Genomic DNA, 24,194 nt, shown 5'->3' on the forward strand with positions numbered 1-24,194 from the left:
TGAAGCTGTTGAAGGTCTGTAGCTTGTTTCAGCTGCTGCTCGGGAGGTGCCCTCTCCCAACCTTGCTTTTGGGGTTATTTGTGTGATTCTTTGTTTATTTTAGTATCTTCTCATAGTATGTTAGGTTGGTTTCACAGTCACTGAGGTCCTTAAGGGTTTGGAACATCTTGTCCAGATTAGAGTCCTGGCAGCACGTGTTTCCATTACTTTATAAGAGTTAAAGGCAGATGGATTTTTCCTTTCCCCTGCCTTGTGTTGTTTGAGGTGAGACTAATTCTGCTCTTGGTATGAACTGTAATATATATGTGTGTGTGTCTTTACATTCAGCTCCTTGGAAGAGGTAAGGACTTGCTCCGTCACTCTTACTTCAGTTACATCATTCCTGACGTTTCCCTCAGATGTGGCCAGAGCAGTTAATTAACAGGTCACCTTTTGCTGTTACTGTTTTAGGCTGCGTTTTCTATGCTGAAGAGAGTTGTGCTGTGTTTGGAATGCAGCATTTCTGTCCAGGAAGGGCCATCCCTTGTTGTCTCTCACAGTCTGGATACATGTGGTTGTGGTTGTTTCAAGAGGTGCTGGTTTCTCCTGCATACACAGACACCAGTTCATAGGCAGCTTCGGTTATTTAGAAATACAGAGCCTTCAGAGCAGGCAGTAGATGTTCAGTATCTTTCTTTCAGCTCATGATGTGTTTTGACAGGTCTTCCTGACATTCCTACTGGATCCAGTGCAGGCCCTGGGCTGTGTCCGTATCCCTGCTCCACTCCCAAGGAGCTACTCGCTCCTGCCCACGTGTTCCTCCCTGTGGAGCTGCTTTCGGCATTATTCCACAGGAAGCTGGGACTGCCTTGGTTTCTGTTAGTATTCCCACCGTGTATTGTGTCTTGATTTAGAGCCACTCACAGGAAAGGAGATCAGCTGAGAAGGTCAACAAATAGGCTTTACTGGGTTTTCAGTGGTAGAGGTCAGATGGGAGAGCAGGGACAAAGAGGTGGTTCTCAGAGCCCCTTGGGCAGCTGGGGGACCCCGATCCTGACACACCAACCCAACACCACAGGCAGCCTGGGGCTGGCACAGCTCTGTCCCCTCAGGGCAGTGTGTTCTGGGTCTGCCCTGGTGACACTCCCCTGTCCCTGAGCCCTGTCAACCCTGAGAGGGACAGAGGCTTTGGGTCGGTCCCCGTGCCTCAGGCATGGACTGTCTTTGTTGCTCGTGCTCTCCTTCCCCATCGTGTGTGTCTCCCATGGCACTGTGTCCCGTGGGCAGCCAGTGTCCCCTGTCACAGGAAGGGTGGGCACAGGCTCTTCCTCTCCCCTCAGGCTCCGCTTTACCCCAGCGCTGCCTCTGCCTTTATTCCTCCATTTCTCCTGGTTCAGCACCCACGAGCCTCTGCTTTGCTGAGCTGGGAGTAAAACAGTCTTAAACTCCACAATGACAGACACGTGTGTCCAACCCTGTTTTTCAGTTTGTGGTAATTGGTTTTGTGTCCCTTCTGCCCTGCACCTGAACTTTGTGCCTGTCACTGTGGGTTGTAACAGCAGCAGGGTGGCACTCCCTTCTTTTTCTGCTGCTCCTTGGGAAAGCTGTGGGCTTTCAGAAGCAGAATCACAGGATCAACCAGGCTGGCAAAGGCACTTGAGATCGAGTCACTGGCCTTCTTGGCTACCTGGGCACACTGCTGGCTCATGTTCAGCTTCTCGTTGATTAGAACCCCCAGGTCTCTCTCCACCTGGTCGCTCTCCAGCCACTCTGTCCCCAGCCTGGAGTGCTGCAGGGGGTTGTTGTGGCCAAAGTGCAGGACCTGGCACTTGGTCTTGTTAAACATCATACCATTGGAACTAAGGGACACTAAATTTGCATTTGGAAGTTGTTTGTGAAGATGTAAGTAGTGAAACCACCACGTCTAAGTAAAAGCTTGGATTTTGAAGAATCTGCACTCTTCCTTTAAGCGTTTTTTCTTAAAATCACGTGTCACTCTAGTTTTCCTCATTGGTTTGTCTGCGTTGGCTTTGAAATGTGGTGGACAAATAACGTGAACAGAATGTGCAGGTTATCTTTTTTTTTTTTGTTTGTCAGCTGCAAGTGTAAAGTTGGTACAAAACACCACAATAACAGTACCCAGCTGATGGAGGGTTTTGTTAGCATTGCCTGTTTAGTTTGATAGAGCGCAGTAACAGAGAGGGTTGCAAGTCTCTGTGAGGATAAGACAAGATTTAAATGCAGTAGATCTTGGAAGGTAGGTGTCTAGAGGATGCCAGTAAAGTTTTGAAGACAATACAGGAGATCAAAAATTTTGATCAAAAAAATCTTAATATTATGTTAATCTTAATAATCTTAATAATTATGTTGAAATAACTGTGATGGTCAGTCATGTTGATGGACCCGAAAGCAGTTTTTGAATGAGACTGTTACTGGTCAAACAGAACTTGATCAAGGTTTTGCTTTTCATTAAATAGCTAGAACACCAAGTACAATAAAGGGAGGGGGAAATAGCCTGTATTTCATATTTTTGTCTGAATGTAGCTTGAGGGAAAAGATGAAAAGTCCTGCCTGGGACTGCACTTTAAGAGACTGTAACAGCAGCAGGGCCAACATGGTGCTGTGGGATGCCAGGAGACCTTTGGAGCTCAGCGTTCAGGGACCCCTCAGCCCATGTGGGGCTCTTGGAGCTGCTTAAGTCATGCACTTAGATGTTTGGGTTGGTTGTGCCTTGTGTTCACTCAGTGTGCAGAGTCCAACTTGCCAGTTCTCCTCTGGGTCGTTTTGGAGCTCAGTGAGTTTTCACAAAGTGAGTCAAGAATTTTTTTCCTTTTAGCTTAAAAAATGAGCCTATTCTTTGCTAAAAATATCTTTCACAAAATAGAACCTGCTTTCTATAATTCATCGGCATTCTTCCATTTCCCTCTGAATGAAACTAAAAAGAAATTTTCCAGGCTGTTAATTTGGTTTCATTTAGTTCTTTCCCCTTTTTTCCTTTGAATGAAGGGCTCCTTACCCTGTCTAAATATATTTTCTCTTTCTCCTTCATTTTGAAAAGACTCCTTCCCCATCTGAATATATTTTTACAACAGGCTTAAAGCTTTTCTTTTGGCTGTTGGGTGTAATTTTGTAGGAAATGGAAACACCGAGGAGAAGAGAGACTACTTGTGTGTTGGATTTGAAAAGCTGCTTGTTTTCGGGTTATTACCAGCTCATGTGGTGTCCATGTGTTCACGAGCTGGCTGGTTTTTCGTATAAGCCTGACCAACACAGTGACCAGCATGACATAAATAGACTTCAAGTGGAAACTTGTTATGAAAAGAGATGGTTTTAGTGGGATTTGGAATTCCAGGAAAAGGTCAAAACTGCTTTTAATTGAAGGGAGCAGCACACACAGGACACATGTCCTGTTATTTTAACATGGATCCCATGTGGTGCTGCCGTCTGGAAGGCGTGCATGTTTGGGAGGAAAGGGTTTCTTTTTGGGAAGGGTTTCTATTTGTGGCTCAATGGAGTCAGAATGTATGCCTGATGGGAAGGTAGGATGAAACCAGAGCCATGCTCCCCTGGGCTTTGGGGTGTTTTCAGAGCTCAGGGAATGTCAGAATTTGGTGCATGTTTGAAGATCAGCCTGAGCTTAAACCGGGCAAAGAACCCTGAGGAATCCATGCTGACCAGGCTTGTTCCCAGGAAGGGATATGGGCACAGGGCAGAATGACCCGGGGCCTGAGTCATGAGGGCAAGGGAGAGTGGTGGGAAAGAAGAGCAGAGAGAGAAGACCTTGAGAGAGAGCCCTGGAGCAGACAAGGCTCTGGGGAGGGCTTTGAGCCCCTTCCACTGCCTAAAGAGGCTCCAGGAGAGCTGGGGAGGGACTTGGGACAAGGGCCTGGAAGGACACAAGGGGGAATGGGTTCCCTCTGCCAGAGAGCAGGGTTAGATGGGATATGGGGAAGGAGTTCTTCCCTGTGAGGGTGGGGAGGCCCTGGCACAGGTTGCTCAGGGAAGCTGTGGCTGCCCCATCCCTGGAAGTGTCCAAGGCCAGGTTGGAAGGGGCTTGGAGGAACCTGGTCTAGTGGAAGATGTCCCTGGGTTGGAATGAGGTGAGGTTTAAGGTGCCTTCCAGCCCAAACCATTCTGTGATTCCGTGATATTCCAAACAAATTGTTAGTATCTGTCCCAAGCGTTTTGGTTTCTTTTGTCTCTCCTGCCATTCCTTGAGCTGTTGCTCTTTGACTGATCCATCCCCCAAGGGCATGAGCTGAGGCTGCGGTGTGGGCAGGGGAGAAGGACCCAGAGCAACCAGCTGGCACAGGGCTGGAGGTGGGGGAAGCCAGAAAGGAGGCTGATAAGGTGGGGTTGGGATTAGTGAGTGGAGAGATGTTGGTCCATCAGTGAATGATATGAAAGAACTTAGCATTGAAGATGACGGGGAAAAGATTAATTTCTGTTACATTACAAAAAGAATGAGATAATTTAATGAAGGACAGAGTGTGGAGAGAAAGGATGGGAAGAAGGCCAGAGTCTGTGGAAGACATGAAATATAATGTGTCTATTTTTAGGCAGAAAAATAAGGGGATGATAAATTATCTTTCTACTTGATTGTTATCTCCAGTCCTTCAAAACTTCAAATTGTTTCATTTATAGGAGGTGACTGGGGAGGAGTCTGAGGCAGAGGGCTCGGCTGCAGAATTGTACCACTCAGTGGTAAAAATGGAAGGAAAGGAAGTGGTTGTGCCGTAGGAGGGATTGTTGGAGGAGGGCGCGGCAGTGGGGGAGCTGGGCAGCGGAGTGTTGAGGTGACAACCCAAGCTGTGGGCAGCTGGAGGAATCACAGCAGCCACAGGACTCACCAAAAATCAGCCTGGGCAGAGGAGTCCGTGTTGGCAGCCCTGGAGACCTCGTTAGCACCTGCTCTGTTGGAACTGCCTGCCCAGGGACTTAACGGGTACCTTGCAGTGCTGCTTCTTTCTCCTACTCCAATTTGTATTTCTGTCATCACCTCTTCAAACCTTCCCGTGTCTGTGGGATCCCAGAAGGAATGAATCTGCACGCGACAGCCTCGTTCAGCACCTCTTCATGTTATTTCACTGGGCTTTTGCCACCTGCTGTTCCTGTGTCGAGGAATCTCCGTTCTGAGAGTTCTGAGAGCTGTGACGTTCACTCAACCCCTCACTTCTCACCCGGGATGGCACAGTTTAACAACCCTTCATGGGATTAACTTGTTTACAATTGGGCCCCTTGGAGCTGGGCATGCAGCTGCAGCCTGTGTTCAGCTCCACATCTCCATGCTGCTGCCTCGGGGGCAGGACAGGACAGGACACAGGGCAGTGCTCCTCAGTCCCGGTGGGGATGGGGCCCTGACCCCGCAGATGGCCCAGGGGCCTCGACCTCACGCCTCTCTCCAACATCCCTCACCCTGGTTTGCTCTCCCGACTCTGCTACTTTGCTGCCATTTTTGTTGTGCGTCTTAGAAGGGGAGAAAAGAAGGAAAAGGGGAAGTTCCTGCAGCTTTTGGTGACTTGCATCATCTCATTGTACCTGGCTTGGTTCTGCAATCATTTCCATAAATCCATGCCCTCTGAGCCTTTATTCTTTTCACTGGTTAGTTTGTTGGGTCTCACAGGAGTCAGGTGTGGGTTTTCCAGGCCATTGGTGAGACAGTGACCATTCTTCCAGAGCTGAAGTTCTCGATGCACCTGGGGGCAGTGCACAGCAGCTCCATGGGGGACATATGCCATGGGCTTCCAGGGCTTCCAGGTACTGACTCCTGGGGTTAAAAATAAGAAGAAAATAAAGACTTTTTAAAAACAAACAAACAAAACCCGAACTCCAAAGCATTGTTCTCCCTATTTGCATGCTGCCCCTGTTTTTCATTAATCCAGGAGCAGGTAGAGACTGTAGCAGTGAAATGTGGCAGCAGGAGTGCCACTGGGAGCTTTGATGTAATTGTCACTTGTGGCTGAGTCTTGGTCTGCCTTCAGATGTAGCTGTTGTGGGTTTTTTTCGTGTAGGTTTGAGATTGGAATTTTCTTGGGAGCTCTGGGTATTACATATGAATTTACATCTCCTCCAGTGGGAGGTGGGGATGGGTACAGCAGTGCTCTGTTTATAGTCTCTGTTGTGCAAGGATCTTGTGCTCGGGGGACCTCCTTGCTCTTTATAACTTCCTGAAACAAGGTTGGAACCAGGTGGGAGTTGGGATCTTCTCCCGGGTCACAAGTGACAGGACAAAAGGAAACAGCCTCAAGTCGCACCAGGGGAGATTTAGGCTGGATACTGGGGAAACTTCCATCAACAAAAGGTTTGTCTGGCCATGGAACAGCTGCCCAGCATAGTGGTGGAGTCCCCATCCCTGGAGGGATTTAAAAACTGTGTGGATGTGGCACCTGGGCGTATGGATTAGTGGTGGGTTGGCAGTGCTGGGGGAACGGTTGGACTCTGTGATTTTAGAGGTCTCATTGAACCCAAATGATTCTCAGGTTCCCTGCAGATGACAAGTAAATAGTGATGCCCATCTTATTTCAGATTGGGCAGCAGAGGCAGAACAAGCAAACGTGTCCTTGGTTTTCCTCTCTCACAAATAAAGGCGGGTGAGAAATGCATGGGTTGTTTGTTTCTTAAGATCAAATGCCCAGTGCTGAGTGAGGCTCCACTCTGGTTTGGACATCAGCGCCTGGTGCTGTCAGAGCTGCGCCAGAGCCCCACGCTGGGCTTTAGTGGGCGGTGTCACAATCCCCAGAGTCTTGTTTATTTGATGGTTTGAGTCTGGCCTTTTGGTTTAGACCATAAACAAATCATATAGAAAGCATGTTCTCAGGTCATACCTGTTTTGCAGAGGGATTAAAAAACCCCAAACCATCAATAAGTCCTGTGCCCGCTTCGTAACTTCAGCCTGAAGTCATCTTGAAATCATCGCAGCTCCCAATTTGCTTGGTTTCTCTTTGGCTGTTATAAGAGCAACAACCCTTACTGTTCCTCAGTGGGTTGTCTCACTATGTTCAGGATGAAGGGGAGAAGAGTTAAGCTGGTAAACAAACAGTTCCTGGTGGGCATTTCTCGCAGGTCAGTTTTACCTCCTGCCTGGCAGACACAAGGTTTATCTGTGCTGGCACAGGAGGGAAAAGGGGATGTTGTGTTCTCTCTGTGTATTAATTTAGGCTGACCCTGAGCTTGGGCCAAGATTCAGGCTCTCCTCCCTGAGTGAGGGCTTCCATATAGGGAATACGGAGATTGTTCATCACTGGGGAAAAATAATTGTTCCTAAGGAGAGGAAATTTCACCTTCTTGACCAGTAATGTCTCAATTCCAGAATTGTCAAAGGATGAATAACAAGGGGGAGGTGATGGGTAGAATGGGACAAACGTGGAGCCTTTTCCCCTCAACTTTCACAAACTCTTGAGGCTCACAGGATGTTTCAGCCTTACAAATCATTACAGTACCTGTGGGCAAACCTTCGTGCAACAAGCAGGCAGGATAAAGTAGTAAATTCAAAGTTGTATCCAGCCACATGAAAATAACACACTTCATAGGAGAATAGAGCGAAACTGAGGTTTCATGCCTGTGTGTTTGCCTCTGGACAGGTGGTGTTGGAGCTGTTTTTAAGGGATGATGTTGAGGCATCTCTCTCGCTTTGTTTGGTATGTTCTGCTGACTCCCACAAATACTGCATGATCCTGCCACTGCTGTGACAGGAAAGTCTCATCGGAGTTTTTATTCCCCACCAGGATGCAAAAATTATCCAGAAGTCTTGTTGTTGAAGATAAAGCTCAACAAATCAATTCTTTCCCTCTGTGAGCATATCTAGGCCGGGCACTAATGCTGAAAAGGACGGAACTTTGCACTTACTGTGGTTTTGCCGCTTTAGTTTTCATAACTTCTGTAGCAATCTGGAAATGCTTCTGCCAGTTTGTCCTTGGCAGGAGCTCCAAGGGACTCGAGCATCTTGCGGAAGCACCGTCATCCCTCTGACCCAGTTTGTTAGAAGGAAATCCAGGTCCCTTGCAGCTCAGGTGGCTGGGTGTGGGTGGGTCAGTGAAGTTCCTTATGCCCAGGTGATGAATGTGCCCGTGTAACAGGACGTATTTCAACACAAATCAAGCCTGCTGGTTTCATTGCCTGATAAACCTGTGTGGGTACAAAGGCTGTGCAGTCCTATACAAAAATGTGCCTTTTTGGTGAGAATCAGAGGAGACTTGGGAACGAAAGGCATTGTCCACTGGCATCATGGAGGAAGCATCCTCGCGTTTGTGCTTTTTGCTTTAATTGTGGGGAAAAAAAAAATCAATCCCCACTTGAAGATACTGAAGAAAGCAATTAAGTATTGGGATATTATTATAAAAATACATTACTCCTGTTCCTAATTAATTTTTGTCTTTTGTTTTTCAGCCAGAAAATTTGCAGAAGAATTGGCTTCGGGAATTTTATCAGGTAAGATAAAGCTTATTTTCTTATGGAGTTTTGTGCACACTTGCTTATTGACATAATTTGTAATGTCAGGATCTTCTGCTTTGTGAAGTGTAATCCCTAACTAAGGTAAAAAACAGCCCTGAAAAATGTGTCTTTCTGGATTTCTAAGTAGTCATTATAAAAATACAGCGTATGAACACTGTTTGTTCTCATTGACAATACCTTAAAAAAAGAATTGATGTTGTATAAAATTCACTTTAGTTTGGCATTGGTCTTTCAAGTCTCCTGAGTAAAAGAGATATTTGAGTATTAAAAAAAAAAAAAATCTGTTGGGAAGTCTACTTTACCTTAATATTGAAATATAACAATTTCTGGCATTGGTTCATAATAGATCAGTCCTGTGTCTGCTCTTTCTTGAAAATTTTCTTGTTTGGGCAGTGTGACACTGAACCCATGTTATAGAGTGTTCTGTAAACTTTGGGAGAGGTTTATTTTAAAAGTATAAAAGGTCCTCTGACACACTGTGTTGATGTAGCAGAGATTTGTTTAACTAGCAGACTTGCAGAAACATGGAAATAAGCAACAGGAAATGAGCACTGGTGGGGCTCGAAGGTGTCATCCTTGGGAAGCAGCACAAGCGCTGGGTCACTCCAAGAGCTGGTGCCACAGCTGCCACAACTGAGAGTCAGAGTCACAGACTCAGAATGGTTTGAGTTGGAAAAGACCTCAAAGCCTGTCTTGTTCTACCCGCTGCCATGGGCAGAGGCCCCTTCCACTAGACCAGGTTGCTCCAAGCCTTGTCCAGCCTGGCCACTGAAAGGAACCGAACGTGGTACTGAAGGGCCACAAGATTTCTTTATTCAGTCCTACTTCTCTCATAGAAAAATGGTTAAAGCGACAAAATTGTGGTTTTCAAGTTTTAAACTGAAACTGTGTGCAGCCAAGATCATTAGCAGTATTTTATCTTTTGCTTTTAGTAACTGAACACGCCCTGTACTTCTTTACACTCTCCAGTTACTGGTGCAACATGGGACCTTTATTGCACCATGTAAAATGCTGCAGTTTGCTTTTCCTGGCAAACGTAAAGGATTTGCAGAAATCTGAGGTGCACTAATCAATCCCGCATTCTTCAGTATCTGCCAAGTTCCGATTCATCTGTTTATTTTTCTTCTTCCATCTTGGTTGATCAGTGCAGTATGTACGTGGTGCTTGCACTTCACAGGCATCTCAGCCAGCTTTGATTCCAACCCTCTGTGGCTTCAGGAAAAACTCTTCCTGAAGAAAAATACAAATAAACAGAACTCTTTTTATTTAATTTTCTGTTGGCTTTTTTTTTTTTTTCCAGATCAGTGTGCATTATCAGGCTGCATATTTTTTAGCATCACACGACTTATTTATATATCTTTATCAAGGAGACTCCTTCCCTGTTCCCTTGTTTACTGAAGCAGGATGAGCGCTATGGAAGTGCTTCTGAATAGTTTGTGGAAAACAGGAAGAGGAGGGGAATAGACTGAGCTGCTGCTATCTTAAGGCAGGGACCACTGACGTGTGACTGGATGTGGTCTGTCTTTGGTCCAGTGAGTATTGTGTTCAGAGAATTCCAAACAGGAAGGTGGTGATCCATTAACTCTCCACGAGGCCAGTCGAGGGCAGTCTCACCAGGGAAAGTGTCAGTGAGGCAGATCTGAGCCTGTCCCTCAGCTGTGGGGGCTCTGCAACATCCCCTCTCCCTCTCCGTGCCTCTGCCCTCTGTCCCTGCAGTCTGAGAGCTGTATTTTAAAAAGAGAGGAAGAGTAGCCAGGGCAAGGCTGGCAGTGCTGTGTGTGGTCAGAGCCCTGTGGGCCCTTATCCTACTTCCCCTCTCGTCCCTGCACAGGGTGGCTGCTCACACCGCGCTCTCCCGTGCAGTAGGAAGTGGAACAGAACTCGATAAAAAGCTCCTTAGGGAAGAGACGAACGTGGCTGTACCAAAAGTCGCTCAGCACCATCCTAGCTCGGGCTGCAGAGCGACCCAGTGAATGTGCAGCTTCGGAGGGGGGATTGTTGTGTTTAATTCCACACGCTCTGTGCACAAACCCTGCGAACTGAGGTTCAGCATCATCACTGGAAAATGACTCTTCGTGTTTCTTCGTAAACTTGAAACCAGATAAACCGCAGACCACAGTTTTTTCCATTCTTCTGAGGAATTCAATTTGCATATGTAGTTGTGTCAGGGCAGTTTGCATAACTTCAGAGGATGAGGTCCTTGTGTAAGTAGTCAAAATGTTCTCCACGGAGAAGGAAGCACCATCACCACTTTTAGTTTAAAATGTTTCTAGAAATTAAATCTGTAATGTCTTTTCAGTTGATGTCAGAGAGTGTATCAGTTACAGAGCATTTTGGGGGCTTGTTTTTAAGTTCCAGTAAATTAAAATAAGGGATTTTAATTGCTGTGATGGGTAAATACAAGTCATGTATTATCACTGATTGACATGCCATATGCATTTCTGGGGACGTGGCAGCATATGGAGGGCTAAAATAACATTAAAATGTCGCATACTAAATTTTTTAAACTTCTGCCATCCATCTACAAATATCCTACATTGTTAATATGAAAAATATGGAAGATCTAATGCTGTTAAATTAAACAGTTTGTCCAAGAAATACAAACAGGAAAAAAAAGTTATTTCAAAGACCTTTTCAGAGCTGGTTTTAGCAGCAAGTCCCAGCCCGGAGAGCCACCAGCTGACAGCACAGTGGATGTAGCTGAAGTGTTGTCCTCTCTGATCTGGTTGCCTTGGATTCATCCACCTGCAGTCCTATAGAAGTGGAGCCTTCATTTGGGTGACAGCTGACTGGGTAGTTTAAAACAGATTTAAGGTGTAATTTTCCACCAGTTTGCTATTAGTTGCTGCTTTTCCCCCAAGGAAGAGTAAAACTAAATGAGACAGGAGTTCAGCTGGACTCAGTCCCAGATATTTCATAGAATCATAGAATGTTAAGAGTTGGAAAGGAGCTTAAAGGAGGAGAACAAACACCAAGCTGCTGTTTTGCTAAACATCACCTCAGTATCAGGTAGAGGTGAGCAGAGAAGGCACTTTGCCTGCCAGGAGTGTCCTTGTTTCGGGTGTTTTCTCCTGTGACTGGTGGCCTGCAAGAGGTGTCAGACTTGGGTGTGAAATAGTTTAATTTGGACTCTAGTCCTCTTTCCCATAAAAATTCTCTTACCCCAAGAACCTGTCTTGGAAACAAGGATGCAAAGGGCTGTTGGGGGAGAGTGAAAAATGCCTGAGAAAAGTGATGTGGAGCATTTTATTTGTGATGAAGAAGAGTTTAGTGCTTATCAAGAAATGGGATGATTTGATGAACTAGCTGCTGTGCAAATGAGAATATTCACAGAATGTGCATGTGAGAATTTTGTCCCAGTCATGCACAGTGCCCATGCCCTGGCTCACAGCCTCTGTGTCAGTGCACAGGAAAACGTACAGGGGAACAAGAAGCTTCAACAGCATGGAGGAAGCTGTTCGCAGGGGAGAGGGGGGGTGTAGGAGCATAGAGAAAGGACTTTTATTGACTTATTTATTTACTTAGGGCTTTTTTTTCCTTTTCACCCCCTCCTTCCCCATACCTTGTCCTTTCTCCAGCTGCACTGGGCAGGAAGAGTTCAAGAGCTGGAGCTATTGGAAACCCTCACTAATTTTAGTAACAGTCTTTTGTGTTGCATTCGTGGCAGATGGTCATTTTAGATGAAAGCCTGGAGGCAGAGGGCTTTTTTCCCCTAGTGCAATTTTCCATGTTGCCTGATGTGTTTGAGAGTATTTTGAGCGTTTACTTGTAGTTACACAGAAGTGAAAAGTTTACCTAAAAGCTAAAGGTCATCTTGGTATTGCTGTGTGGGAACTTGGTGTGTAACTTTGGAAAGAAAGAAGAAGGAAGAAAATAACAAACAAAAAGCCCTCAAACCAACCAAACAAAAAACCCCAAAATACAACAGAAACCCACCCAGCCACTCAAAGGTTGTTGCTTAATTATTTTAGTGGACTTAATGCTGTTTGTTTTATTAGAGAAAGTGATTAACCAGAAGGCTCTGTTGCAGCCCCCAGCAGCTCTTGTGAGCTGAGGTCTTGGCCCTTTCTCAGAGGGCTGAAAGTTGTGGATGTTTCTTCTTTCCTGAAGCTTTTCCTCAGGTGGGGCCATGTGAGGGTTTTCTGATTGTTTTGAATCCATGGCCTGTGTCCAGGGTAGGGATGGGGGCCTGAGCTGCTGGGGCAGCACCACAGGGCTCTGGGTGTGCAGTCCCTGGGAGGTGCCTTTTTTTATGTCTTCAAACTTACAGAAGTTGTAAAGACTTGGATTGCTTTGAGACCACACATGATATATTGACTTGTACATATTTTCACAGCTCACAAAGAAACCAAAGCTCATACTTTGTTAATTTTTTTGAGCAGTCCTGTGGATGGGCAATGAAGGCTCAGGCTCCTCTCGTGCCTTGCTTGAGTGGGGTCTGAGCCTGGTGCCCTCGCTCCAGGGAGGCCTGGCTGGCAGCTCCTGCCCCAGCTCCAGGAGACCCTGACCCACCCTGGCCCAGGGCACTCCCACTGCCAGGATCCCTTCCCCGTCCCCTCTCCAAAACAGGCAAAGCCGTGTAGCAGTGGGAAGGTGTCAGGTTTGTACTTTTCACCAGGTTTTTATTCATTCAGCTATATTGGAGCATCTTGCTCAGTTACCCACGTTCCCCAAAATAACTCCTGATTGTGGCTTCCTTTCTGCTATTTTTGTGTATCCAGAAATTGAGAATAATGCCCAACTTGGTAAAAACGTTGTTCTGCTGCGAATGCAAATTATGTGTTTATGTTGGTCTCGTGTATGATCTTTAACCTCTGGCAACTGGGAGTTTTCTGCTCTGAAGTATTCATTACTCATTATTATGTACTGTTTGTTCTCCATAAGAGTAGAAAACTAGTAAAAGGTAATGAAGCGGAACCAATTTGCTCTTAGTTGGAAGAGTTTTATTATATGAGAAGACATAACTAATATTCAGGTATGCTTTAGTGGTTTAACCTGCAAGGAATGCCATGACAACCTATACTAAGCCAGTGCTGTTTCCCTGTGGATATATCCTCATCAATATAAGTTTTGTTGGTTTTTTGTTTGTTTTTGTCTTCTTTGGGTTTTTTTTAATACCCACTGTGATTTCAAGTTCCCAAGGATTTAAATGCAAACCAAAAAAACCTGTGTTCTGCATCTCACTTCAGAGTTCTGTTGCTGCTGCAGCACAGTGGAATTGCTCTGCAGTGTTTTCCCAAGGCACGACTTCCCTATTCAGGGCTGATCATGAATGCGAGATAGTTTATGCTCTAACACCTAAGTGGGAGTATTTGCTTTTCGCCTTTATACTGTAACACTGACAGCAACTCCGCTGAGTCCTTCAGTGAGCAGGTCAGTGCCAAGATGTGTTTCAATGACAGGGAAGCTGAGATACAGAGGAAGAAGTAACTGTCTGAAGTCACTCGAGGCCCACAGCAGGACATTCCCTCCATCCTGGAGGCTGACCCAGTGTAGGCTGACAATGCTGTAATTCCCTGGGACCTGGACACAGTGGTACTCTGGGTTCCCCTTGGCTTTGGTGTGCTTGAGCCACTGCCAGGCCTCCCCTGGCTGAACTCTGTGGCTGCCTGTCCCGCTGCCCCCTCTGCTGCTGGCCCTGGCTGCTCCCACTGACAGGGACTGCTCGGGGCACTGATGGAGAGCAGTGCTCCAGGGACGTCCCCAAGGAAGGATGTGCCACCAGTTGGGGATACACCTCTCTGTCTGCCACCTTGCCCTCTTGTGCCCGATGGGCACATGGGCGTGTGCTCTGAGGGGACTGGCGCTGTCTCCTGCCCGTGGGCCCTCCCTGCCCCAGCACGTCCCTGAGCGGGGCAGCTCTGCTGCTGTCATGACAAGGTGCCAGCTCAGAGCAGGGCCCTGTGACTGCTTCTGGCTCAGTGCTAAGCTGCTGTGGTTTGGATTTTGCTGATCTTTAGTTCATTGTCTTTGAGCTTGATTGTCTGATGAGATTATTTGTGCAGTGGGGAATGAGGGGTTTTGTACTCTGTCATCAGATCAAATGGCAGTTTCTCTCCACTGTGCTTTAAAAGAAACATCCACAACTTCTAGTTCAGGTGTCCCATCCCTAGAAGTGTTCCAGGCCAGTTTGGGTGCAGTGTGGAGCAACCTGGTATAGTGGAAGGAGGCCCTGCCCATGGCAGGGGCATGGAACAAGAAGCAGTAACATTAGTCACTTTTGATTTACATAATTAAAAGTAAGACTGCAGTGGTTTACTGTGTCAGTGCCTTTCTAGAGCTGTAGGGTAGGCAATGAGTACAAAGGAAAAGCAATCTTTTTGTTTTTTTCAGCTGTCCTTCCCTGGGGGTGTTGAGGGGAGAGCTCTCCAGTCCCCGTGCCCACCTCCCACACGGCTCTGTCCCAGCAGGAGTGGGATAGGTGCTGTGCTCCCCACATGTGGAGCACTCAAGCCTGCAGCCAAAGCCTGTACAGGGCAGCTGGTTCATGATTTTCCTGGGAGCAGCTGGTGGAAACCATCCATTCTTCCTCCCAATGGCTGCAGAGACAGCGTGGGGCTATGCTGGCTGGGGCTGCCCAGGGCCACCCATCAGAAATAAGGGAATCCTGTTTCAGATTTTAACTTGTTCTCTCCCCATATGCTTGCATCATTTATTTCAGACTGTTCCCTTTTAGAATGGAAGCAGTTCTGCAGCTTGTGTCTGTTAATTCACAGTAAGACATGGAATACAAGTTGTAGAGACTCAGTATCAACACAGAGACATTTTGGATGTGGTATTTAAAGTGCATAATAGAGACAGCACAGAGAGAATTCCATAGGACAGATTAACGTAGAATGTGTGTTCAAAGCAGCAGCAGATTTATAAACTGTATATTTGATTTGATGCACAATGAAAGACAGAAGCATTCTAGGTTTTTGGTATGATAATTGCATCCTAGTGCTGACTGTTTAGTATCTAAGATATTTGCAGTGTACAAGACTAACACCTGGAATAACGTGATGTATTTCTGTGCCTCCTGTATTAGATGTGTGTGAGTACCATAGTGCGTGTGGTATTTAAATACTTTCATAAATAAGATATTCCATAAATAAAAATAACAAGCACAACAGCTAATCAGCATTGGGAAATTTTGTAAAAGCGGAAAGAAACCCGCTTAACAGTTTAATTGAGGTGTTTGAACTCTTCCACCTCCCGGACAAGGAGAGGTTTTGATCATCTTAATGACATCAGCTCCTCTTTGAGGGGAGTTGAACGAGTTTGTTATTTTAAATCCCTGTGAACTAATTTATAGTTTAAAGAGGAAAATACTAACTTAGAACACTTGTGATAATTACTGTGTGTTATGGCTCTTTATGTGGAAGCAAACGATGCTCCCCTTGCTGCTTACTGCTGTTGTGCCAGTTACCTCTCAGGTAGCAGCTGCCAGCCCTCCCCGTCCAGGGGACACACCTGGATGTGTGTCGCTCACGCTGTGTTAAAACTGGCTTTTCTCTCTGTTCCAGGTCGTCCATGCACACAAACCCCACTTCATGGCTTTACACTGTCAAGAATTCGGAGGGAAAAACTACGAAGCTTCCATGTCTCACGTGGACAAGTTCGTGAAGTAAGTGTCCGGGGGGTCGTGGCCGGGCGCCCCCGGGGCCGGGGACAAGGGCGGGAGCCATCAGTCACCGGCGGAACCGCGGAGCTCCCCCGGGAATGTTTTGATTGATCGCCTCCAAATCCCCGGGAGATGGGAACGAACCGGGGGCGTGCGGGGATGAGCCGGGACCGCGCGCGCCCTCTGCGGGCGGCGGGCGGCGCTGCAGCGGCGGGCCCGGGGCTGGGAGGGGGGGGGACGCTGAGACCGTGGGGACTCCAGCACAAAATCGCCCAAATCCGCCGAGTTTTGTGGGCGTCGGTGGCCCGCGTCCTGCCCAGCCGCGTCCAAACGGCGCTGGGGAACTCACTCCCTTTACGTGTTCAATCTCCTCTTTCTTCTTTCAGAGAATTGTTATCAAGTGATGCAATGAAAGACTACAACAGAGCTCGAGTTTACCTGGATGAGAACTACAAGTCACAGGAACATTTCACGGTAAATTTCTGTGTTTCACAAGTTTAGTTCAACCAAAGGTGAATTTCTTCAATTATGGGGTTTTGGCCCGTGGGGACTATGAGCTGTTTCCATCCTGATGATGATTATATCTTTGCTAAGAGTGTTGGAACTCCACTCCGTGGAATGTGTACGTGCTGGTCTCACAGAGGTGCGTCCACCTAAAATGAGTAGAATATCATATGCATAGTCTTTTGTTTAAAATGATCGTCAAAGGCCTTTCTTCCTCCGAAAACTAACCTTGGTGGCTCAGAGTCACCTCCCATTCCAGAGTTTGGCAGTGTCTGGCAGTGTGAGGTGGTGCCAGCGATGAGCTGGTGACGAGTGGCGTTTAGGTACACGTAAATGTACCCTGTGTGTGCAGGGCTGCCTTCCCTGCAGAGCAGAGGGGCTCGCGTGGCCATCGCCAGGGCTGTGTGTTGTGCCAACACATCTGCTCTTTGTCCAAGTGGTCACTGCTGGGTTGCACAGGAAAGAACAGCCCTTTGGAGGTGAATAGTGACATCTGCCTTCTCCCCAGGGCAGCAACTTCCTTCTCCCCCAGGATGTTCCTTGGAGGAGCCTGGCTCCCCAGTTCCTCTGGGCTCTCTCTGGTGTTGAAGTTGGTGCTGCCCAGCGGCGAAAGACAGTGCCTGAGACACAGCTGGGACAAGGAACAGCTATCCCCTGGCACCCACACAAACCCCAGCTTGGAGGCATATAAGTTTGGGGAATAAGAACCTGGTTCTTATTTATTCCTTTTTTTTAATGACTCTGGCTAGAAGCCTAGCTAGCATGGAACTGGAGGAGTGACAGTGTTATTTTCTCTTGCTCGTCAAAGAAGAGAGAAACAAGATTATCAGCTTTACTGAGCCTTAGTGGGACAAGCCTCAGCCAGTAATGTGGAAACTCCTCTGAAGGTTTCAGAAAGTGCCAGTAGGTGAAGGGCAGTAGGACAGAGCTGCATGTTTTGGAGTCACTCACAAGTTAGAGCTGCATCCAAATAAACCCATGCCCCAGCTGACCCTGCAGGGTCCTGCAGCAGGTGCCTCCTGGTGTGGGCAGGGGAGCTGCCAGGGGCTCTGCATTACCTGATCAACCTTCAGCCAGGGGAGGACCAGAAGTCCCTTCCAGCTAAGACTTTTCTGTGATCTTAATTTGGGAAACAGCATAGAAAACTAATGCAATCTATAAAAAACTGCAACTTTTTTTTAAAGATGATCTCAGTACTTCATAGTATTGAAGTTATTTTATTTAGCATGAGATACATTTATTTTTGATGCCACTATGGTGGATAAAAAGGCTGTTACAGAAGCTGACAGGAATACTTGTCATAGACTATGTGGTGTTTGTGTCTCTGTGAAGATCTCTGAATTTTGTAAAGTTCCTAATTCAAGAAATAATGTGCTTTCTTGTTTCACATACCAGCATTATTTTCTAGGCATTGTGTTTTCTTGCAGTATTCCCCAGCCACCTTAATATTTATCCCTTTCCTGTCATAAGTACTACTTTGCATATTTTTTTCTTCTAATTCTTCATTTATTAAAGCTGGACCTTCCTGGAAAAAAAAATTCTGTCAATATATTCAACAAAGGGGGAAGGGAAGACTGCTTCTACCAATATTATTTTCCGTGGAAAGCAATGTAACCAAACACCTGTTGTTATTATTATTTGTTTAAATTGCCCTTGGATGAACTGCTGGGGAGGGAGCACTCTAGAAAAGATTTACAGGTTGTGGTGGCAGACTCAAGCAAGCTCCTGGTGCAGTGCTGTCATTCAAGGACGAATGTGACCCCTGAAGGCAGAGCTAGTGGTGAAGGAGTGTAGGAAACACAGTGATTTTGTATCTGTGCAGACAAGGTGGAGCAGCACAGGTATTCTGGGATCCAGTTGGGCAACATGGGTTTTCTGGGATCTGATTAGGCAGCACAGATGTTCTGGGATCTAAGTCTTGCATCATAATTTTTAAAAGCACAGTGAAAAGATCGTAGATCATAGAATGATGTTTCTGGTTTTTTTTCTCTCTGTTGTTTTCAACCTGTAAGAACCTTTCAGAGCTGAATCAGCTCAGTGTGGAAAAGGGAAAACCTAAAAGATGAGTGATTATTCAATGATGTTTTGTGTTACTGTCGCTGAGAGGATAGTACACTGAGAGGAGTATAAAACACTTCCCTGTGTGCTAGGGCAGTGTTTTATACCTTCCCTGCTAGACTGTAGTAGTAGTAGTAGTAGTGGCTTGGAACCAAAGCCCAAAAACCTAGAAAGGAGGGAGGATGCACCTTTATACCGAGCTCCTTGAAATTCTGACTTCTTGGAGGCTGCTCTTTGGCACTGAATGCTGACAGTCCTCGTACACAGTTCCTGCAACTGCTGTCAGGAATCAAAGATTCATAGAAGTGGTGTTTGACACGCATGCTTTGGGCTGGCAGTTCTTCAGCTCCTCTGCTCAGCGCGTGGAACTTACACGCAGGGTGACGGTCTGAGTGGGGGTTTCACATGTGGTGTGTCCATTTAGGGTAAAGTTTTGGTCTTATCTCCAGTGTGGTTTGGCTTGCACGATGTCATGCCTCTACTTGTTTCCTCATTAGTTGTGTTTGCAGAGTTCTGTAACTTCTGTGGGCTTTTTTTCCATCCCTTCTAAGGCGTAGACTTGGCAGCAGATGGTGGCCTTGTTGTTATTATATTATTACCTCTCTGTCTCTGAAATATAAACATTTATCACGTATATTGTTGTATAATACTATTGAGAAAGGGAGAAGCCCAAGCAGTTGCAGTTTGGTTAACCTTTAGCCCTGCTGCTCTCACATCCCCTTTTCTAGAAGTTTTGGCATCACTTCCTCTGCAAGGCTTTCCTTGGCTTGGCTCCTGCAAAGCTAAACCAGACTTTGCTGCCCACAGTTACTCAGTTTGCCTGCAGTAGGACTGACAGGGGGGTCTGGGACAGCACTGTCAGCAGCCTGTCCCTTCAGCACGAAGCCTTTGTCTCTGGCTCACGGCAGCACAGGGGGTGAGTTCCACACAAGAAGTAACAACCCAGTGTGGTAAAGGAGGTGCCTCTAGTGGAGTGATTTGGTTTAAAAAAACTCTAATAACTCAGTGCATATTAAGGATCTAAGTGGTTAGTTTGGCATAATCCCAGACATAAAGCTTAATATCAGGATTTGTCATTTATGGTCACGTACGCCAAATCTGGTGTAGGAGTGACTGGTTTGGGGTTTTGGATTTGTGGGAAGAGGAGGAGGAGGAGTCGTGACGAGGGAGAGAACTGAGCTTTGGTGGGTTGGGTTTGTTCTGCTAGGAAGGGCAGTAGGATGCAGCTGTGTGGGATTTTGTTCCACTCAAAACTTATAAAACTTATGCACAAAGTAACCTCCAGGCTGAGCAGTGAGTGTGTGGCCAAGGAAGGTACTGGGATGGCAAGACTGTGTCCCAGGGATAAGCTCAGCTCTGAGGGTCGGGCTGGGGTGGGAAGGCAGCTTTGGACAGCAACTCCTGCCCCAAGGCTTTGGTTAAAGCCAGGCCTTGGGAGCAGCTGAGGTGTCACGGGGAGCACAGGGATAAAGCAGCTCGTGTCGCGCTTCGGAGACACGCAGCTTTATCTGATTTAAAAATGACCTGAAGATTAATCTCTTGGCTGCAGTAGAGCTGATGCCTGTCCGCTCTGGGAAGGTGGCAGTGCTGGAGAGCTCCCAGCAGTTACAGAAGAGGCTGGTGGGTGACAGCCCCTGCAGGCCTGACGAGGACTTCCCAGAAATTTCAGATTAACTGAACTGGCAGCTTTGCTGCTGTCCCAGTTCTGACTGGAAATACCGATGGCAAACGAGTGTGGATGGGTAATACTTTCTTTTGTCATATATCATTTACCTAGGAGGTAGATCTTGGTTGTTACCAGAGAATGTACAGTAAGTGAAAAGGGAAGACAGAAATAAGAAGAGTGAAACAAGGCTGAGAAGCTGAGAAATTCGGTACATTGCTTTTATTTGTTTGTGACTGCAACCAATGGACTTCACTCTTAACAAAGCAGATCTTTGCAGTTGTATTGATTTTTTTTTTCCCAACATCTCATTATTTACATTCACTGTTAATTTTATTGTACTTGGTATATTTCATGTAAGGGGTAAATTATAAATCTTGATGCTTTTCTATGTGAAGAGTTACTCAAAAATAGTTGAGTTTGTTGAACTTCTACTTTTCAATAATTCTGAAATAGGCCAAGTTAATCGTAAATAAGGGGGTTTTATTCTGGAATAAGAACGTTCATACTGAAGCTGAATAGCAGCCAGAAATATGTTGATGTTTTCATCAAATCCATAACTATTTTTGTATGAAAAGATATCAGTATAATCGGTGACATTTTTACTGTAATTAGATAAAATGTAGTTTGGTTGGTGCCCCATATTTATTGATTTCTGGAGTACTCAGTTAAGGTTTTCTATTGCTTAGGAAATGCCTTTTTTTCTTTTTCATGGTTCAGAGAAAGCAGAGCAACCCCCTGTGTGGCTTAAACCTCCTTGCTGTGTTGAACACAGCAGGTGTTTCCGTAGGTTGAGAGAGAATCTTCAGTGCATCAAGTCAATCCTGAGGGTCCTGGCAAAGCAAACCTCCAGGAGCGAGCTGGTCACCAGGTGCTGCCTCGAGTGTTCCGTGAGCGCGTTGGGAGCTGTGTGGTCGGGACGGCCCTTAGCTGATGTCTAAGAGCATCAACCCAGTGGGGTAGTTGCTTTACTTCCCAATATAGGTTTGTTTTTAAGAAATAAGCAGAATCCTTCATTGCCTGTCTGCCTGCTCAGCCCCACAGGTGACCTTGCAATGAACGAAGAGCCACTGGGCTCTACCTACGTGTGATGTGCTGAAGTTCCAGCTTCCTCCTCTTAGGGTGCAGTGCACTGCAATTAGCTCACTGTATAGCAGAGTTTTATTGAAATTAAAACAGAAGACATTTTTTGAAACCACCATTTCTGACGTTTTTGGATTTTGTACTTCTGGTACCGGTGGATTGAAGGCAGAGAGGCTGCTGTGCTCACACAGCTCCCTGCTTCCAAAGGACAGGTTTGGTAAGATAGTGACTGAAATGAAACTTCCCTTCAGTAACCGCCTTGGAGGTGGACAAAGATGGGATACAAATAGAGAACACAGCAGTAACAGGCCTTTTTCTGCCAGGCTTTCTCTCCCCACCCCTGCCAAACCTGCGCTCGGGTTACAGAGGCCGAGAGGGTTTTGGGTGCTGAAGGTGGTAGAGGCACCAGTCAGTCGGTGTGGGTGTCCTGCCATCACAGATCCTTGGGGGCTGCACATCCCTCAGACCCCATGCTGCACTTTGGGGAGCTGCCATCCAGCCCCTGTCCCTGCTCCAGGTGGCACAGTGTTGTCCCCGGGCAGGATGGGGACCAGCGGCTGAGCAGTGCCCGGTGCTCCTCTGTGGGGGCAGGAGACACCATCCTGTGGGAGCAGTGAACATAAGAGAGTCTGGGCACTGCCAGGCTGTGTAGGAAAAGGTTGTGCTTTTTGGTTTTTTCCCCTTGATTGTTTTGACTTCACACACTCTGTACTAGTAGTTTTGTTTTAACATAAAACATCTCTTACACTGAAGTGGATAAAACTCTGGTGGCCTGCAGCGGCATCTAGGACAGGGATTGCTCCAAGTCATTATGCTTAATAGCAGTAACCTGAACCAGTATGATGGGGGGCTCTGGTGGGGAGCAGTGGTCCTAAAAATACACATGGACAACATGCTATTCAAGTGTGTTATTTTACCTTAAAATTATATCTGCTCATTACTGAGAGAATAGTAAAGTTAATTTTTGTTAGATTAATGATACTTGAGTAATATTTTTGGTTGAGCCGAGTTCGAATAATTGGCCATTAATTGAAAAAGGAAATTGAAATGAATTTATCTTGTACATAAATCATGTCATAGTTATTAATGGGTCCTAGAAAATATCGGCCTGTTCCCAGAAATGGATGGTGTACAGTGATTCTCCCGAGCTTATTAGCTCTGGCAATTTCGAGTTTGGTTAAGTAAAAAAGATGATTTAGGAAGAGAGATGTAATTGAATTGAATATTGGGGGAATTCACATGCGTGATGAGTTCTCAGCCTGCTTCTTCATTAACAGTTTTACAGGACGTTCAGGCTTTGCAGAAAGGCAGGATTTCCCCAGGAGATGGAGCTGGAGCACCAGACTGCAGTGCTGGGGTGCCCATGGCAGCCAGGTGGGCACTGGACACTCCAGGGCAGCCTGCTGGGACCCCACACTGCAACTGGGAGGGCACACTGGGACACGTGGTGCCATCGGAGTGTGAGGGCACAGTGGCTCCAGTGCCACTGGAGTGTGAGAGCACATTTGGGCACTTGCTGCTCATGGACTGTCAGGGCACGTGTGAGCACTCAAACACACGGAGCGTGTCCTTCCCCTCAGCCCCCACTGGGACATGGGCAGCTCTGGCTCTGGGGAGGCCAGGGAAGGGCTCTGCTGCCACTGGGATGTCGATCACAGTCTCAGATGTGTCACTGTCTGTCACTGTGACTTGCTGCTGAACGAGAGGCTTTGGAGTGTGTTTTCTTGCTTTTCTGTTTACTGTAGTCGTGATTTGAATTTTCCTCTGCTACGCACAGGAGCCTGTTTCCACCTTCTCCTTTTTCCTTCCTCTCCTTTCCATGGAATTATATTTTGTATCAGTGTTTGTTTTTATAATGATATCTCTGAAAATTATGCCAATCCAGTAAAGTAGAAATTTGTCTGAGTGGGTGGCAGTAGCAGTGCCTAACAGAGAAGAGATTGGGACAGGGCTGTCCTGCAGGGGAAGGTGATGCCACGGAAGGAGGCAGGAGTCTCTCTCACACTCTTCTCAAATTAGCTCCTGTGGGGTTCATTCAGTGAACAATCTTCTGGGATGGAGAAAAGTCCAGACTCCTATCTAAGGCACATGTGAGAAACCTGCAAGTGTTCTGTCATCACCAGCCTCCCACATCACTCCTGAGCAAACACTTCCCTCTTCCTCACTGTTGTTTTGCGTTTTTTCCCCCTAAGAAATGAGTTAGTATAAATATTTTTAAACAAATCTTACTCTGCCAGTTCTTTGGTAGTTTTTTTGTTGGTACTCCAGCGTGTGGGAGCTGTGTAAGGCTGGTGGCAGTGAGAGGGTTCCTGGGTGGAGGGCTGGCAGCAGAGCACTCAGGTATTTGCTTCTTGGGTATTTATGTAGTCTTTACTTTCTGCTAACTCCATTCCTAGGTAGAAGAAAAATAATAAGACTGTTTGAAAAACATGCTATTCTTCCTCCTAAAGGCCCCTAAAATTCCAAAAGCAGAACTACAGCCATGTAAAGAAGTGCTTCAGGTGAGGTGTGTGTGTTAGCAAAAGGGAAATGGAATAATGAGAGTTTAAAGCCCATTTGTAGGAAATACAAGCAATGCAAAGCACGATAGAGCCTCGTGGTGGCAGTGCCTGTCAGGAATCGGGGCTGGTACCACTCGGTGGAGACTTCACTGCTTCTACACATCTTCCAGCAACTCTTGCCTCATCATGTTCATCCTCATCTTGTTCATTATAACCCAGAATCTCTTTCTATTACAACCTCCTGCTTTTTGAGGGGTTTTGATAAAATACACTTTTTGAAATGTGCATCATGAGGTTTGACCTCTTCATTAGCTTTTATCTTTTTTAATTGAAAAAACCGAGTTCATGAAGG

At 46.4% G+C, this 24,194-nt stretch overlaps 1 protein-coding gene across 1 annotated transcript in view; it reads left to right on the forward strand.

The window, feature by feature from the left end:
- Positions 1-8,369: 8,369 nt before the first annotated feature.
- The window catches only part of INPP5A (inositol polyphosphate-5-phosphatase A), a 141,115-nt gene continuing 125,290 nt past the window's right edge, over positions 8,370-24,194 (forward strand). Inside the window, exons 1-3 of the mRNA XM_027902827.1 lie at positions 8,370-8,406; positions 15,936-16,036; positions 16,420-16,507. Coding sequence (XP_027758628.1) covers positions 15,963-16,036; positions 16,420-16,507 — 162 coding nt within the window. The 5' untranslated portion in view covers positions 8,370-8,406; positions 15,936-15,962. The remainder of the gene's footprint in view (positions 8,407-15,935; positions 16,037-16,419; positions 16,508-24,194) is intronic.

This window comes from Empidonax traillii, unplaced genomic scaffold (genome assembly GCF_003031625.1).
Source record: "Empidonax traillii isolate 1590-97213 ecotype Southwest subspecies unplaced genomic scaffold, ASM303162v1 scaffold912:size315693, whole genome shotgun sequence".
Classification (NCBI taxonomy): domain Eukaryota; kingdom Metazoa; phylum Chordata; class Aves; order Passeriformes; family Tyrannidae; genus Empidonax; species Empidonax traillii.